We start from the raw sequence: 19,068 nt of genomic DNA on the forward strand, positions 1-19,068 counted from the left end.
ATTTAAGGTCTTATCTACCAACTGCTGTGTATCTGCCTTCAGTGTAACTCCCCACCGTAACCCACTCTTAGTTTCAGCCACTGCTCATGCACACACCTGCTCCTGGGGTCTGAATGTCCATTCAGGAGGATCACTTCTAGGTTCTGCCTCTCTCTAATCCACACTAAACATTCCTTTATCGCCTCAATGACTAAGACCCTCTATGCTGGTCACTCCATGTTATTATCATCGCTGCTGTACTACAAACATAGAAAACACTTCCTCTACTGTAACTCATGAGCTGACTTTACTTGGCCACTTTCTCGGTCTGTTTCCAGGGTATGGTGTAGTTGTGTTCCAGCTGTCTCATCTACTGACACAAGTAGTCATTTACTCTGTCAGCACTTCTGCCTGTGAAATGAAGGTGACAATGGCTTGCCTACCTGCCTCTAAGGGACAGTTTATGCAAAGGTCAAATGAGCCCTTCTCTGTGAGCAGGCTCAGACAACTACCAGACTCTGAGCAGAAAGAAGCTGCTGGTCTCACGAGTCACTGGCTAGAGTCACTGGCTACCGTAGAATTGCCTTTGTTATGCAGTATAACTGATTTCTCTCTTCTCAGGCTAGTGTTTTTCCAGAACGTTGACAAAGCTTTTTGGCAATACTGAACAGAAGAGCCTTAAATTCTCATCATCAAGGTCAGCATATTTTTTAGAATCAGGGCAAGTTTTTTAAAAACAGTGCTGTTATTTGCAATGCTGCATTTTATGTCTTTCCAAATAGTGTAATATGATTCTGAAAGTGTCCTTACAATGCGAATTGTAAACTTATCTCCTGAAAATAGCGTGTTGGAGTAAAGGAAAAAAGGAGGCAGTTCACAGTTATCTGTAATTAACAGCCATTTTATTAAGTAACTCTGGGACTCCAAAGTGTTGGCATTTCCAGGCTTCCTTCTAGCTGTTGTTCACATACCTACCTACTTTACATCGATGGATTAATGTGATATGATTTACAGAAACATTCTCCTACTAGTGCTCATTTAAGTTGTTCCCAATTTTTTGCTTTAATTAATAGAGGCGCAGCAATTAAAATTCTTATGCATACATCTAAATAATCGGGAATAAGATTATGAGGTCAAAGGTTATAAACATTTTGACAATCCTGGACACTAAATGCCCAACTGCTTTCTAGGAAGGTGGTACCAATTCACAGTGCACTTGTGTGCCAGATGCCTCAGAAACATGCCAGCCCTGAATTGTTCTTTCTTTAAAATGTTCTAATTTCAAAAATATAAAAACATATTTATTATTGCCTTAATTAGGAGCTAACACTCTAGTTAGGAAGCTAAAGGCTAATTCATACAAAGCATAAAACACAGGACAATGTCATTTAATGCTAAATGGTTTAACAGTAATAGTGATTAGGAATGTGAATTCTAGAGTCAGCTTTAATACTAGCTGTGTGACCTTGGACAAGCCACTTAACCTCTCTGTCTCAATTTCCTCATTTGTAAAATATAGTAACATTCCTAGGGGTGCTGTGAGCACTATATGAGTTAAAGGAATGAAGTGCTTAAGAGTCGTGTTTGGCACGCTTTACGTTACTATCTAGCAGTTCCTACTGTATCAGCCACCCACCATAGCCACTTGCTGTAGGGAGGGAAATCAAGAAGGCTGTGACAAGCAGGTAAACTTCCACTCAAGTCTCTGCAGTCTCATTTTTAAATGCTCACCGTTCATTTGCACTTGACAATCTATTCACAAATACAATGTCTACAATAAGAAAACTCATATTCTTCCTTACCAACTCCTCCAACTCCAACCAGTAAATTTTCCTTTCTATTTCCTGTCCCTCCAACAATGTCTGCATTCTCTAAGCCTCTCTATCATCTTCTATCTCACATTAAATCCTCTGTTCTTTCTCTGAATCTTTCCTACATTTTTCCTTTCCTCCTTATTGCCCCATTTCTTTCATCTCAGGTGTGGATCACCATCTCTTCACTAGTTTCTCTGCCTTGAATGCCTTGCACCTCTTGGTTTTACCTCTAAGCCACCCCCAGGCTGACCCCTCCTGCATCGTGAGTTCGGAACCACCCACACTCCATCAGATCTGAACTTTGCTGACTGGCTTTCATGACCCTCCTTAGCTAGCACCTTGATCTTGGACTGCCAGCCTCCAGAACTGTGAGAAATAAATGTCTTTGTTTAAGCCCTCCCAGGCTGTGGTATTTTGTTATGGCAGCCTGAGCAGACTGAGACAGGGGGTTTATTTCATGGAACTGTCCCACACCCTATGCGGTCGGTTCTCTTACTATGCCTATGACATGGATGAAAAAACTGGTTTAGAAACGCCAAAGGTCACACAGAGCCAGTCTGTGATAGCACTGGGATTGGAACCCAGGTGGTCTGGGTGCAGAACCCAGGTCCTTGATCTAGGTGCTGTTCCACCTACCAGAGGGTCATGGGGCTGGGCACACAGAAGGGCTTCAATGACCCTGGTGCCACAGTCAGAGATGGAGAAGCAAATGCAATCCTGGGACTTGTCTAATATGTACAGAATGGGTGGCCAATGTCCAGCGCACCCAGGTTTACAACTCTTCCCTCCTTTACAACTACCAACTGATTACAGCACTTTTTCCTTTTTATTCCAGATGTAGCCTCAGAACTGTCCTCAATATAAGATACCAAGCAGTTAGTACAAAATTTACTGGAGTTGGCCTATAGCAAAAGACCAATAAGCATAGAACTAAGTAAACCAACTGTAGTAATAAGAGCAAGGAGGTTTGAAACAAGCCAGGGCTGACCCTGAAAACAAGAGGAGGAGACCTACTTTAAGCGGTATGCTCAAAGAAGGCCTATGTGAAAAGGCAAATTAAGAAGAGGAGGTCAGCCCAACCGCTGTGGCTCAGTGGTTGAGCGTTGCCTATGAACCAGAAGGTCACAGTTCGTCCTGGTCAGGGCATATGCCCAAGTTGCAGGATTGTGCCCTTATAGTGCAGGAGGCAGCCGATTCACGATTTCTCTCATCGGTGATGTTTCTATCTTGCCCTCTCCAAAATCAATGAAGATATATATATTTCAAAAGTATAAAAGAAAAAATAAAAGAAGAGCAGGTCAGTGTTTGGATTGGAAAACATGAAAAAAAACTCTTAAAAATTAGTTTATCTACTAAGGATTCTCTTAACTTTTTTTAAGGCTTATAATCTGACCAGATGGAAGAGTGATAATGAGATAAGACTTAATAAAAAGTTTCATTGATGTGGACTGAGTAAAAACAGATAAATATGGGGATCCCAACTTCTGGAACATCTGTGTGTAAGAAACAGGTAGGAGAAAAACACCGGTTTTAAGGGCAAACAAATACAATTTAGCAAAATACAAAATAAGGGAAAATACAAAAATTATCCTGCTAGAATAAAAAGAGGGCACTTTTTCACGTGTCCTAGATCCATCGGTATGTTACTTTCCTACTCGTAATGGGTTTCATGCTGTGCTTCCTTTAAGTTATAAAGTTAAATATCTCAAAGAACCCATGAGATCATATTAAAATTATAACAGAAATTAGCTTTAAGAGGAGGAAAACAGAACTGCACTAAACTTAGCAGGTAACAAATGCCTCTAAGGCAACGGCTTCCAAACATTTTCTAGGCAGCAGAACCTTCCTCCCGATGGTGTCTCCTGCATGAATCCAATACGGAGAACAAACAGTGCAGCTGCTCTGCCCGCGGTGGCGCAGGCCAGGGCCAGCCACAGCCAGCTGAGAGCTGCTGGCTCTGAGGGACACACGGCAGGAAAATCACAAACTCTTTCTCCTACAACGTGGAGTCTCTTCATTGGGCCTTCAGTTCTAGCCCTCCTACATTGTAACTCAACACAAAGGGGCTCCGAGCTGGAAAACACCGTTTTCTGAAAGGTTTTAAAATCAATGAACTCACTGTGTTCTTTCTGTTTACAAAAACCCAAAAGACAGTAAAGTAGAACATATAAAATGCTATCTCATTTTCAAACATAAACTTCATTCTCTAAACAGTTTTACTTTCATAGAGCAGTGGATAGGGCAATTCTTTAAGGAAATGGCAGAGATCTGGATAGTAGAGGGAGAAAAAAATGAAGTGGGAACAGTCAGAATACTGCCACTAGGACACAGAAAGAAGCAAATAGCCTGATACATACTTTTTCTAAATTTCCTGACATCAATATCCTGACTATTGCTTTCAAATGGCACTGAACACTCAGTTAAAAAACTTACTGGTTCTCCAAGTTTATCCAAGTTATCCAGGAAATATTTTACAGATTCACCCTAAAAGCAAGAAGAACACAAACAGTTATTAGGGCTGAGAAATGGAAGATTTTGTTACAACAGTTTATATTAAACTGTCTGGTTGTACACTTAATCCAAACATAGTTTGTTTCAGACTGAACACTAACCCCACTAAAAACATATAAATGTCTGCCTCTGCCACAAAGTGCCACAGCCTGGTTAATTTCACAAATGCTTTACATAAATGTGATCATCTGCTTGGATTGCATGTATGCTTTTGATATCAACTAAACTTTAAGTGGGATTTTTGTTTGTGTACATTTTTCTGCCTTTATCTTCCAATTATAAGCATGTGCCTGGAGACACACCTTGCTAAGGAGGATTTTGAGTAATGCTGCAGGCTTCTGTCTCCAATAGGTCTTCTTTTCCTGAGTGACCAGCCTACTCTCACTGAGCCCAGATTTCAATTGGCCCTCCAGGCAATTCCAAGCATCTAAACTGTGTGCGAATGTGTTCCTAAAAGGCAATACTTTAACAGAGGAAACCATTTCAGGAAAGAAGGCTCTGGGTCTTGGAATCTCCCAGTGCTCTCTCCCTGTGTTTTCACTTTGCCTGTAGGATTTCTACTGAGGCACTTCCCTTGCCGGAAGACCCTGGAGGCTGGGATTCCTTGATGTATGGGAGAATCACAGGAAGACCTTGCTATACTGTAGTTCCGACTGGAGTGGAGATGGGGTGGGGGAGGGAGTAGTTCCCATAGTTCAAGTGATTTCTGGAACCACACTTTCAGTCATAAGGAATTAAAATAGCAGTTCTCACATTTTTTGATCTCAGGATCCTTTTCACATCTTTTTTTTTTTTTATTATTGATTTTTTACAGAGAGGAAGGGAGAGAGATAGAGAGTTAGAAACATCGATCAGCTGCCTCCTGCACATCTCCCACTGGGGACATGCCCGCAACCCAGGCACATGCCCTTGACCGGAATCGAACCCGGGACCCTTCAGTCCGCAGGCCGATGGTCTATCCACTGAGCCAACCCGGTTTTGGCCCTTTTCACATCTTAAGATTCTTGAGGAACCCAAAAGAGACTTTGTTCATGTGGCTTATAGCTACTGGTATTTGTTTACCATATTAGAAAGTGAAACCAAGAGATTAACAAATATTTTACTTAATAATTCATTTTAATATGTCAATAATAAACCCATCACCTGTGCATCTATTTTAACATATCTTAATAAAAGATAGTGAGCACTCATCTGCTTCTGAATCTGAACTGCTACTTTAGGTTGGTTGAAGTATATGATGAAAATCTGGCCTTACACAAAAATGTAGTTGGAAAAGAGAGAAGTGTTTTAATAATTTAGTAAGAAAACACTTCCTGAAATACTAGTAAACTACTAGATAGATGTTTGTGCTCTAAAATTGCAAAGTCCAATGGTTTAAAGTGGCTTTAAACCGTTCTATGCATAGCCATTCCTTCTATTTGCAAGTTTGAAATATTTTAGAGAGAAAAAAATCAAGAGATATGAGAGAAAACTACAAATCTGTTTACTCCTTAAATTAATTACAACTGTGACTTGAGTTACCATATTATATTGCACCTATTGCCATAATAAGGTATAATATGCCTTTAATTTTCATTAGTTTTATAATCCCCAAACGAAGCCAGGTCAAAATGTTTTCTGAATATTCATTAAGCAGATGTTTGGAGAAATCTAGTCAATAGGAAATTTATTAACCTGACTTTAAAAGTGACCTATAGGTGTTTTTTTTAAAATTAATAATTCATTTACATAGAGTAGTAATTGAAGCCCTGCAAATATCTTTGTGAAGCCACATCTAAATAAGGATCCTTTTGGACAACACAATTTCCAATGAAAAGATGAAATAAAACATGATATTGCTCTGCCCACACTGTTTGAAATCTAAGATTAGAACATTATACATATTCCTTAAAGACAATAAACATAAAACAGGCCTGATTATATTTAAAGAGTTTTTTCATAGCTTTGAAAATGACTCTAAATTAAAAGATCTTGAAATCATCCTATTTCAAACGTTTGAAATATATCACCTCTATGATGAGTGCCATGTCTTTTTTCCTCCCCTTAATTTTAACTTCAAAATAAACCATAATAAAGAGGCCAGCTCTGCACACAGGGCAGGCATCAAGCTCTCTGGTCCTGAACCTGTCATGGGCAGTTTCACTTCTCCTTTCATTGATTGCCCTCCCGATGTTCTCATTTTGCCTGGTCTTCACAAAGGACCTATTTTATTGTTCCTTATCTTTGAGATGGCCTACTTTTTGTTTAATGACGTTCTCTATTCATTTTTATTTGGAAAAAGCATTTTAAAGTATTGATGTGACGCACAGTACATGTTTTTAATAAGGGTGATATTGTCATCTTTATCATTAAAGCATGCTTAAAGTATTAACTCATGTCTTTTGTTTGGTTCACAAGGAGCGAGAGGATTTACTTATAGTCAAAGGAATATAAACTATTGCCCTTCGCTTTGTAGATAGGTCAAAATTATGTAGACTCCAACTAAATGCAGAATTTCAAATTTCTTGCTAGTATTTTCTATGTTCATCACTTAAAATTTCCAAAAGGGCCAAAATTAGTTAGGTACAACATAAACCACCCCAATACTTGAAAATATTTTCCATCAAATTAAGTATCTATCCAGATTAATCTAAGATAATTTACAATAGCCTAAATCAAATGTCCAAAAGAATACCTAATTTAGGCAATTAATTTTAATTCTTTCTTGCATATAAGCTATAAAAATAAACTAGTGCACAAAATTAGAAATGAGATTTTTGGAAAGAATTCAATTATCACTTTATTTTATAAACTGCCCTTTCTTTGCCACTGCTCACAAATGAATAAATTTCTTTTTATATCCAATTTTTCAATTAGACTTACCAACCAAATAATTTAAAGTTAGATTTTAGTTTTTTTTAAAAAATATATTTTATTGATTTTTTACAGAGAGAAAGGGAGAGAGATAGAGAGTTAGAAACATCAATGAGAGAGAAACATCGATCAGCTGCCTCCTGCACATCTCCTACTGAAGATGTGCGCGCAACCCAGGTACATGCCCTTGACCGGAATCGAACCTGGGACCCTTCAGTCTGCAGGCCGACGCTCTATCCACTGAGCCAAACCGGTTTCGGCAGATTTTAGTTTTTAAGAGTATTCCTGTAGTCCTACCAAATTCCAATTTACACATAACACAAAATGTACAATGCAGTTTAGTAATTCTCTTATTTTATTAAAATGCTCCATCCTAGAGATATGAGAAAAAAACTTAGCCATATGTCTAACACATTTTTGGATACATGTATATCTTATATTTATGCATGTGTACCTAATACTTATATGCTATTCAATTTTGTTATTTTAGAAAGTATCAATTATCCTCAAAAATCTGTATAAAAACTACAGTTCCTTTTAACAAATAATACAGGTTTCTGAGCGAAGGCCAGCATTTCTCTTAAAAATCTTCTTCCTGTAAAAATGAAATGCAGGCCCTGGCAAAGTAGCTTGGTTGGTTAGAGTGACACCCCGACATGCAAGGTTGCAGGTTTGATGTCTAATCAGGGCATATACAAAAGAAGCAATCAATGAATGAATGCATCATTAATTGAAACAAATCAATGCTTCTCTCTCTCTCTCTCTCTCTCTCTCAAAATCAACAAAAAGTACAAATTTTAAATGTAAGAAAGAAGTTTAATATTACAGAAAGGGGCTAGCTTTAATATTCTATATAATAAAAGGCTAATATGCAAATCGGCCAAACGGTGGAATGACAGGTCCCTATGATGCGCACTGACCACCAGGGGGCAGACGCTTAATGCAGGAGCTGCCCCCTGGTGGTCAGTGTGTCCCCACAGGGGGACTGCCACTCAGCCAGAAGTTGGGCTCATGGCTGGCAAGCACAGGGGTGGTGGCAGGAGCCTTTCCTGCCTCTGTGTCAGTGCTAAGGATGTCCAACTGCAGGCTTAGGCCCGCTCCCTATGGGCTCCTGCACTGCGAGAGGGGGCAGGCCGGGCTGAGGGATGCCCCTCCTCAGTGCACGAATTTCATGCACCAGGCCTCTAGTGATATATAACACTGCTTAATTAGGCAACATGGTAATTTACTGCATATTTATTCTATGTTACCATTTAGTATGACCAGTTTCTGTTCCTTACACACACACACACACACACACACACACACACGAGAGAATTTTCCATGTAAACAAACAAACAAAAATCACATACATTTTCTAAGAATGCCTTGCCAGTTCTGAGAAAATCAGTGCCTGCAGGAAATACTAACGTTGCACTTCTAAGTGAACAGGATATAAAACTGTACAGAAAGTCCTGAAAAGCTTATCTCAACACCAAGGTTGTACTGAAACACCAGAAGAAAAAACACCAAATATCAACAAAGATATCTGTGGTGGTGTCTGAGTGGCTGACTGCATGCTTTTCTACAATGGACATATAGTTTTAAATAAATAAATATATAAATACATACATACATACATACATACATAAAGCTAACTTGGATTCTGGAGCGGGTAATTCCCTCAAAAAATAAAACAAAACAATTTTCCTACATTCCAGTTTTCACATAACAATAAAAAGCTTAGCGTTTTGAGAATTCCTCAAAACTAAAATACTTTTTTGGAAAGGGTCAATCTTATACAATTCAAACAAAAAAATATTTAGCTGTGCTAGCAGAACTAGAACCTTTCAGTAGTAATTTTTTTTATTTTCAAAAAAGAAATGACCTCAATTGTTAAAAAGAAACAAAAACACAGTTTTCTAACACAGGTCATACTTCCCAAATATAGTTTCAATTCCCCTGATAACCAATAGAGGGCCTATAAGAGCAATTCACAATACCCAGAAGTCCTTGTGAATGCACACCGGATGGAAAGTTCTGCTCTATGATGTGCTACAATGAATCTTGAAATCCCCACAACTCAAAATTACACAATAATCAACATTAAGTAACATTAACAATCAACATCAATTAATAAATTCTATGCCTTTATTACACAGCAGGTGAGAGGAAAACCCAGGTCACTTTATTCCCAGTTAGGTGTTGAACTTATTATTCCCAACTCTGGCCAGCAGAGTAGCTCCACACAACCTGCGCAAGCTTTAATCATCTTCCCTTCCCCGTCTACCTGGCAAACACGTCAGACAGCAAAGCAATGCAACCTATGAATGTTTCTAAATACCGATGAAGGTGGGAAATAGCTCAAAATTTATATTGGTAATCAGTTCCTTTTCCAAATCACTATTTAGTTAATTGTGCTATAAAGGGACACAGGAAAGCATGGTTGGTTGTGAACCTAAGACATGGGCTATGGAGTCCTATAGCCCAGAGTTTGAATCATGGCTCTATCATCAAAACTACCTGTGGCCTTAACCTCTATGGACCCATGTTTTATGTATAAAATGAAGTGAACAGGACAACATGCTCTCTTAGGTCTTTTCTAGGTTAGTAAACCCTTAGTGATTCTGCATACTCTTGGCAGAAAAGCAACAAATACTACAGCATTTGTCATTCTCATTTACAAACACTGTTGGTTGACTTTTCTATCTGCTCCCCACTAGACTGAGAGCCTCTTGTAAGACAGCTAGACAGGCAGTTCTTCAGTCCCCAGGGCCTGCCCACTCGCCCAGAACATAGTATGGGAATGTATTCAATACATGTTTGCTGAAAGAGTACAGAAATGAATGAGTGCCTTGTATAACTGATCAAATTATTGCCCCATTATATAAGAAATGGTCATAAAACAATCAAGTACAAAGTGAAAAGGTCTTGTGCTTGCCTGGCCTAACAGATTAATTATTACTAACTGATATTAACTCTTCTCGCTGTGAGATTCAAAGAAACTGGTTAATACAAAGTCCTCCTGAATTTTAAAAAGACTTGAAAACACCCAACCTACTAAGCCAGGTGGTTGAAAGTACTGCAAAGGGAAATGAGAACAGTCATTTCAAGTGGATCTTCTCTACTTCCTCACCTCTCTTCCCTCTTCAGGCCCTTTTGGCCTGACTTCATCCTTACCAAGTCTGTCACTTGCCACAGTCAGCAAAACCTCCCCATTGTCAAAATCAATGGACATGCCAGTCTTTACCTTACAAGACCTCTCAGTGGCATGTGACACCAATGACCATGTTTTTCTTCATTGAAACACTTTTGGGGCCTCCATGGCATTACATGGATTTCTGGATTTCTCCTATCTTTCTGGCCATTTCTGCTAGCATCTCCTCTTCTGAACATTCTCAAAAGGTTGAAGGTTCCTCAAGACTCTATCCCGAGCCCTAATTTCTTTTTATACTCTTTACCTGAATAACTGTGTACATCCTATAGATTTTAAATATCACCCAAATACAAATAACTCCTACATTTCCATCTTTTAGCCCAAAGCTCTATTCTGGATTCCAGACTCATGTAGCGAACTGTCTACTTGATTCCACCTGCATGCCTCCCAGATCTCAACCTGATATGCCCAATTAAAGTCTTAATCTTCCCTCTCAAATTCTTTTCTTACAGTCTTTTCATTTCAGCAAAAAGCACCATCCACCCGGTTGTTAAAACCAGAAACCAGAGTTACTCTTAACATATGCCTCTCTCCCTCACTTCATATCCAATCTGTCAGAACCCCAATGACTTTTTTACCTTGAATCCACTGTCGTCCCTACATCTCAATGGCTACCACCTAGCTCTGGAACTGCTTAGCATCCAGAATAGGAGAAAGGTTTTTTGATAAGTATTTACTGACTAACTGCTCTCCTCACTTCCCTCCAATCTCCACACTCCAGCAAGCTTTCCACACCTTAGGTACTGCATACATGGTACTCTTTCTGCCCGTCAAACTCTTCCCTCTCCTCGCCTGGCTGACCCTTTCTCACCCATGGGGTCGTAACTTAAATGTCCATCTCTTCAAACCATCCTCTTGTTTTGTCACAGGTTCCTTTTCTTTTCCTTCAGAGCACTTATCACATGTGGGATTGTTTGTAATGTAAGTTCCTCCAACTAATATTAAGATGAATGAAATCAGAGATTATTTTCATTTGGTTCACTAGCAAATACCCAGCCTAAAACAAATGCCTGCTCAGTATTAGGTGTTCAAGGACATGCTACCAAAGGCTGCTGAAAGCTGCCAGTTGACAAGTTGATTTATCAGACTTGTTAAATAAATAATAACTGAACCCTTGAAATTTGCTCCCCAAGGCTTTCTTACCCTCATTGACTTTTACATTTGCTCTTCAATTTTCACATGAAGAGAAAAGAATTCAAATGATCATAATGAAAATACATACTCAAAGTCATGCTCTAAACCTTAATACTTGCATATAGTATAAAATATAAATTAATAGGAAACCATCAGATGGACATATATATTCTATCAAATAATGCATTTCTACAAAATAAAAGTTTTTTTTAAAAATAAAAAGCTTTTTTTTACAAAAGAAAGATATCTTACATTAAGGCCAAATGTGCAAAATGCTATACAACAGGTGAAAACCTTCTAATTGGTTGCAACATTTGATCATAACATAACTTAAAAGGTCAAGGAAAAAATTAAGCAAATATAATTCTCTCTGCCCTAGCCCAGAATTAAAATGTATATCATCTATATGGTAACAATTTTAAGTCCCTATCATTTTTGAAGCTGTAGCTAATAAAGACAGTTTTACTGCAAATGTGGCAAAGTAATAACAGTTAAAAATAGCAAATCATTTACATTGCAATATCTTAACTCAATAAGCTAAATCATATTACTCTTTTTAATGATTTCAACTAAGATGAAAAGTATTTGCAGCATATAGCATTCAATTATTCATTAGGTTTTTTATTTTTTATTTTTTTAAAATATATTTTATTGATTTTTTACAGAGGAAGGGAGAGAGATAGAGAGTCAGAAACATCGATGAGAGAGAAACATCGACCAGCTGCCTCCTGCACATCTCCTACTGGGGATGTGCCTGCAACCCAGGTACATGCCCTTGACCGGAATCGAACCCGGGACCTTTCAGTCCGCAGGCCAACGCTCTATCCACTGAGCCAAACCGGTTTTGGCTTCATTAGGTTTTTTTAAAAAAAATCAATAAAAATGAGTTTAGAGACCATCTTACATTTGAATAGCAACTTGTCTAAAGTATAATCATGTCTATCTTCTTATTTATTAGGCCTTGTGTAGCACACAGTTGGCTAGGCAATAATAATGTGGGTGAATCTCTAGCAAAAACCTAGTCCCTTTGCTCACTGTTAGTATCTTCCATGAGTTTTACTGAAAAGGAAAGTGAAAGTCTCTCGCCCCAATTATTCATTATTCCAGCTCTTTTTCTGTAACCTTTCTAGAAGAGTTAAAAGAGAAATGTCCTATTAACAGGATACATGCAGCTGCTCCAGCTCAAAAAACCCAAAGACACTGTTAAAACTATTTGGGGGAGGGGGTGCAAAAGTTTTGCTCATTGGCTAACATTGTTTTTAAACGCCAAAGTCAATAAGAAATTTTTCTTTAGGGGAACAAATTTGAAATTTATTTTGCTCCATGAAAAAAAGTAGAAATTCTCTATTAGACTGTTTTAGTTGGTTTTTATAAAAAATGGTCAGAAGTCCTAAAATCTCATAAAAGTACATGAAATCTTAAAAAGAAAATAATTTTGTATTTTATAAATATATGGATTTTTTTTTACCTTGGAAAAAGAAACCCAAATACCCTCTTTAACTTGAGTGGTACTCACAAAGCCTCTGCCCACCACGGGCACAGGAAATGGTAGGAAGGGAAGGAGCAGAGGAGGTGAGGGTGGAGGGTTGCCACAGGGACAAAGGAGGGAGAGGGAAGGAGACAGCAGAGCACCTGCACCTATGCCAAAGGTATCTCACCACACTAAGGGGCAGGAAGCCAAGGATTTGGCTAAATGGACTACACATTAGATGGAAAATCAAGCAAAGTGACATGAGAAGGCAGCAAGAACCAATGTAGCAATGAAAACCTCAAATCTCTCTTGGAAGTACTGCCTTTATTAGACAACATGTGGTCTAATGAGAATGTAAGCCATATTCTGCACTATTTAGAATTCAGAATTTTTTATATTGGCAAGCAAGTTCAAAGAATGAATCAAAGCTTACAGTGTTTTATTTTTAAAAAGCTACATATGGTTTGTGTGCATATTGCTAATATTAATAATATGGTCAATATGTGTCAGGCACTGCACTAAAGTCCTTTACATGGATTATCTCATGTAATCCCTACAAAAATTAGTAACAGTAGGTCCTTGGATAGTTCCAATTTTCAGTTGCAGAAATTCAGAGATGCTGAGGGACTTGCTCAAGCTCACACAGTGAGTGGCACAGCCTATTTCTGGCTGGCCATTTAAAGTTCCACTTTATCTCACGGCATTGTAGAAAACCATATCAAATCTTAAGGCTATCACATTAAAATCATTTCATGTTTTACAATATGCAAAATAAATCAATACATTTGAACATGGTTATTTTCTAATTTGTTTGGAAGATACAAAGTAAAGTTTCATGTAGCAAAACCAAGTACACAGGTCTTATGATTGAGACCAAAACCAAAATAAATCAAGGAAAAGTAATTCTATTCAAGTATTCTGAATCTGTTGTAGAGTAGTTGGTATGAAAAAGTACACTCACCAAAGTGATTTAAATTTTTAAAAATTTGTTTTGCCCAAAGAAGAGAAATTAAATTTGAAAGATTAAGATGAACAACTACTATCAGTGCAGAAGATGGTTAACTTTAGTCCAGTTCTCAAAACAAAACAATTTCCTTGATCTGTATAAACCCATTCTAATAATGCTCTGCTAATGTGGATGGAACAAATTGTCTTGAAAAAAGGCATCTTGCAAACTATATATATTTACCATATACATAAAAGTGAATTGTATCATGTAACTAGAAAAAAAATGAAGTACTTTCAAGCAAGGAAATAAAAATCACTTAATTTTCAGAAACATGCACATAAAAATACAGTTTCTAACTATAACAAAAATGTGCAACAAACTGCAATCTGGAATGCTCAGTAGTATGAGAACTGTGACAATTATCTGAGCAATACTGCAAAGGAGCTCATAAAAATAATAATAGTGTTCTGATATCCCCTTCTCCAAACCAAGAGCGACTATATACCAGATATGTGCTAATCCAAATGACACTTTCCTAGAAAAATATATGGCTGCCTTTCAGATAACTGGTTGCCATTAAACATTCTTTTTCAGGGTTCATTGTCCTGGCCAGGTAGCTCAGTTGGTTAGAGCATCTTCAAAATATACCAAGGTTGTGAGTTTGATCTCTGGTCAGGGCACATATAAGAAGCAATCAATCAATGCATAAATAAGTGGAACAACAAAATCAATGTTTCTCTCTCTCCCTTCCTCTCTCTCTAAAAATCAATAAAAGTTAAAAAGAAAAACATGTTCACAAAAAATAAAATAAATAAAAACCATGCTCACTAATGGATCATCAGTAGAGGATGACTAGTAGTACATTTAGTATTCAAGGAGGTGAGGATTCAAACGGCCTTTCCCGTGATGAATAGTGGTTAGGACGAACTGTGCCACTCTAAGTTAACACATTTACTATTAAATGTCACTTAAGTTTATTTATATCTCAAGTATAACCTAAGTTAATACAATAAAAAAGAAATGGCACAAGAGTATTATGAAAGTTCAGAATATAAAAAACAACTGTATGAATATCAGTGCAATGTTATGTATTCTTAAGAAAACCTTATACATATTTAATAATGTGCTAGAACTTATGAGAGGAGTGGTAATATTTGAGTGTATGGCTGTTGGTCAGAGAGTCTAGGAATAAAAGAAGAGAATGCTCCATGAATATAACATTGGAGTGCGTGCAAGATGGTTTAGTGGCTAGTGCTGTGGGCCACGAGTTGGTCTGGGTTCTAGTGTCCACTCTATTATTTACTGGTTCTGTGATTCAAAGCTTTAAGGAACCTCTCTCTGCATCTGAATTTTTTCATCTGTGAAGTGGGAACAATAACACATTTTCTATTTCTGTGTTTTGTTTTTAAGGATGCATGATAATGTATGTGACAGAGCTTTGAAAAGTACAAAGGCATTCTGATAAAACATAAAGTATAAAATGTGATAGAATTATCAGCACTTGAATTCATTTTCTGGAGAAAGAAATTAGCACCTGTTTGGGGCTAATATGACTAGATACCTCAACTTGGTTGGGCTGCTGCCTATTTGAGGAAGGTCAACAGGGAATATTCAAGCCAGGGACTCCTTCGGCCATCATGCTATGCTTCCCTTAAAAGTGAGCTCACAAAGCTTTCTCCTGGGTTAGGTCCACACTCTAGTAGAAATTCTGAAACTAACATCTCGTTTTCCTAACAAAATGATTTCCTTGCTCCATCCCTTAGTTGTTTAATAAACATTTTCAGAGCAGCATAAATTACTGTTATCACTAGCTTTGTTTAGCAATAAAAGTGTAATACAGAAACCAGGCAAGTATTTTACAATCCCCCTTTCAGCATGGGGAGCCCACAAATCTCATAGCTAGTCAAGTTTCTACTCTCCCACCCCAAAATATAAGATATATTGACATGAACATATCAATATAACAAAACACATCAAGACATATACTTATGTATACATACATATATACATGTTCACACACAATCTCAGAAAGTTGTTTTGTATAAATACATGCTAAAAATATTTTTGTTTTTTAATGTAAACAGTACTATAGCTCTGGGCTTCCAAGGTTTGGAAAAAATGTAACCACTCTGACATTTGATCAAATTCACCAACAAGAAATCCTACCCATAGAGACATGAGTTTTAAAATCTCTACAACCTCTAATGTTATATGTAATCCTTACCTTATATAGGCTGAAATATTTAACTCTAAGCCTAGAATCAGTAGACAATCAGTATCTAGCAAATTGAAGTCAAAGTCCTGTCTGTTTTGCTTTTATTCATAAAGAAAATGAACTGAATCCTTCTCCAACAGGAACATGGTCATACTTTACAACTGAAAGCAGAAATTGATTCATTTTCTAAAGCAAATCCAAATTAGTGTCAAAGAATAAACCAATGCTTCTAACTCTATAGTATTTCAAATCTATGCTACAGTGAAAATAAATATTTTACTCCAACCTGAAATTCTTACTTAGCACTCAGCTCTTTTCAGCAGCCAATACATGATATTAAATAGCTACTTTGTTACACAGAATAAACTACCCCATCAGCTTGGAGAAGTGTAACTATGTCAAGTACAAACTGTACTACTTAAGAAAAATTACGTCTAACTGAAGGTACCATGATAACAAAGAAAAAAGCTTGGTTTTAGGGATTGCAAAAAAAGACTGGTTGCCCTAGCTGGTTTGCTCAGTGGATAGAGCGATGGCCTACGGATGGAAGGGTCCCAGGTTCGATTCCAGTCAAGGGCACATGCCCAGATTGTGGACTTGATCCACAGTAGGGGGCAATCAATCAGGAGGCAGCCAATCAATGATTCTCTCATCTTGATGTTTCTATCTCTCTATTTCTCTCCCCTCCTCTCTGAAATCAATAAAAATATCTTTTTAAAAAAAGAAAGACTGGTTATTATAGGAAGTTGTATTAATGCTGACAAGTTAAATTGTTTATAGAAATTAGGAAGCTCTAGAGCAGCGGTTCTCAACCTGTGGGTCACGACCCCTTTGGGGGTCAAACGACCCTTTCACAGGGGTCGCCTAAGACCATCGGAAAACACATATATAATTACATGTTGTTTATAGTAGCAAAATTACAGTTATGAAGTAGCAACGAAAATAATTTTATGGTGGGGTAACCACAACATGAGGAGCTGTATTAAAGGGTCGCGGCATTAGGAAGGTTGAGAACCACTGCTCTAGAGTATTCCTCCCAGTGTCACACACTTTCCTGTCCGTATACCCAAGTCTACAAAGTTTGCTTATATTTCTGAATAAGTAACTATATATTAAAAATCCAAAAAATTTAATTGGCAGTAATCCCTAGTTATTTTCTTAGTTTTACTACATACCTCCAGTTGTTTCATTTCCTAGCCAACTCTGGACTCCCATCTCTTTAGTCATCTAGCTTACCAAATTCCCTAACTATTGTCACGTAAGAGAGGGTGTCTCCTTAATGCAGTGGCAGGCTGCAGTGAATGCATAGCCAAAACTGAGATTACAAACATTTAACCCAGAACCAACAGAGACCACTTCTTAGGATATAGGTATTATCCTCAGTGTGCTAGTGTATAAGAACTAGAACGGTCCCTTAAGCTATAACAACAGATTAAATTCTTTTTCCACAGTAAGCTATTTAGCTTACCCATAATGAAACTAACCAGAAAAGGAAATGTTTGCCTTTGAGAACTCGGGGGGAAAAAAACATTCATGTTTGCACCCAAAGTTATTACTAACAAATGACTAGACTGCTGAAAACCTAAGCTGTGATATCACTATCCTATCCCTTGTCCCAAAAACTAGTAACAGGGCAGTCATTCATCTGAAGAAAAAAAGCCACAGAGAGGCTTAACAAACTGACACATTTTCTTTTCCTTTCAATTTGCATTAATAAGTTTAATAATTGTTAGTTAAAACAAAAATAGGCAATTTTACCTCTCATTCCCCCTGTTTATTCTTTCTATCCAAGACTCAAGAATATACATTATTAAACACTGCAAAAAAGAAATATTATTCTGCAACACAAGGACTTCCCATCTCCTAGAAAATTAACCAATTAGAATACAAAAATAATTCATATTTCCTGGAAGGAACTTAATGTGAGATGTTTCTTTTTTAAAAAAAATAACCTTATTAATTCAATATGTCTAAAAAATGAGGGAATAAAATAAATGTAAGGTCTTATGCTAGTGAGAGAGAAAAAGACAAACAAGTCATACCAAAGGAGCCTCTACTTCAGTGGGAGAGCCAAACAAGAATGCAAATAACTCGAACACATGTGAGGGTTAGAACACAAGCATACCACAGAGAGCAGGGGCAGGGGCATTCCAGCAGGGACCATGGGGAAAGCTTTGATCCTAAGCACTGTTCTTCAGTGTGGCCAAGGAACAAATTCATCCAAATTGCCAATGGCTGTCTGCTAAAAATACAGATCACTGGGTCCCCTCCCAGATTCCTGAATCAGATCCTCTTGTGATGATGTCTTGGAATCTGTTTAGCTTTGTATTCAGCAAGCATTCCAGTGAATCTGATTTAAGGAGTCTATGGAGTGCATTTAGTCACATTAAAATTTGATTACCACTGTTCTAAGTGAAGGGGAGGACCTAATGAACAGACACAGTACTTAAAAACCCTGAGAGAGGGACTTTGTGAAGAGAGCCGTGAAAGCAGATCATCAGGAGATCTGGGAATTGAGGTGTTGTAAGACGTATGCAGCAGTCAAATAAGCTATATTAAATATATTTTTGGAATCATAGGTAAGCTAGCTAGTTTTGACTCAAATAAAGAAGCTGAACTCTGTTCTTTAGGCACTAGAGGATGAGGAAACCCATGTTGTATATGACCAAGATTACCTGGGAGTCCAAGCAAGAGGTACTAGGACAATAATGTAGAGGAGGAAATGAGTGGGTGCAAGAGATGTTGCAGGAGTAGAAAAGACAGGACTTGGGGATTGGCTGTACGTAGACAAGAGAAGGAACCGAATATGACTTTGGAGGAAAATTTTTAATGAGCCAAGTGCCTTCCCAGTGCCTGACACTATGTCAAGCACCACAGAGCATCCAAAAAGTATGAGAATCATTAATAGTTGAGCACCAGATACCATTAACAATGCCAAGAATATAT

At 37.7% G+C, this 19,068-nt stretch overlaps 1 protein-coding gene across 1 annotated transcript in view; it reads right to left on the reverse strand.

The window, feature by feature from the left end:
* Positions 1–19,068, reverse strand: part of GNA13 (guanine nucleotide binding protein (G protein), alpha 13) — a 23,519-nt gene that overhangs the window by 1,712 nt on the left and 2,739 nt on the right. Inside the window, exon 2 of the mRNA XM_006776666.2 lies at positions 4,227–4,277. Within this exon, the coding sequence (XP_006776729.1) occupies positions 4,227–4,277 (51 nt within the window). The remainder of the gene's footprint in view (positions 1–4,226; positions 4,278–19,068) is intronic.

This window comes from Myotis davidii, unplaced genomic scaffold (assembly GCF_000327345.1).
Source record: "Myotis davidii unplaced genomic scaffold, ASM32734v1 scaffold69, whole genome shotgun sequence".
NCBI classification, from domain to species: Eukaryota; Metazoa; Chordata; class Mammalia; order Chiroptera; family Vespertilionidae; genus Myotis; species Myotis davidii.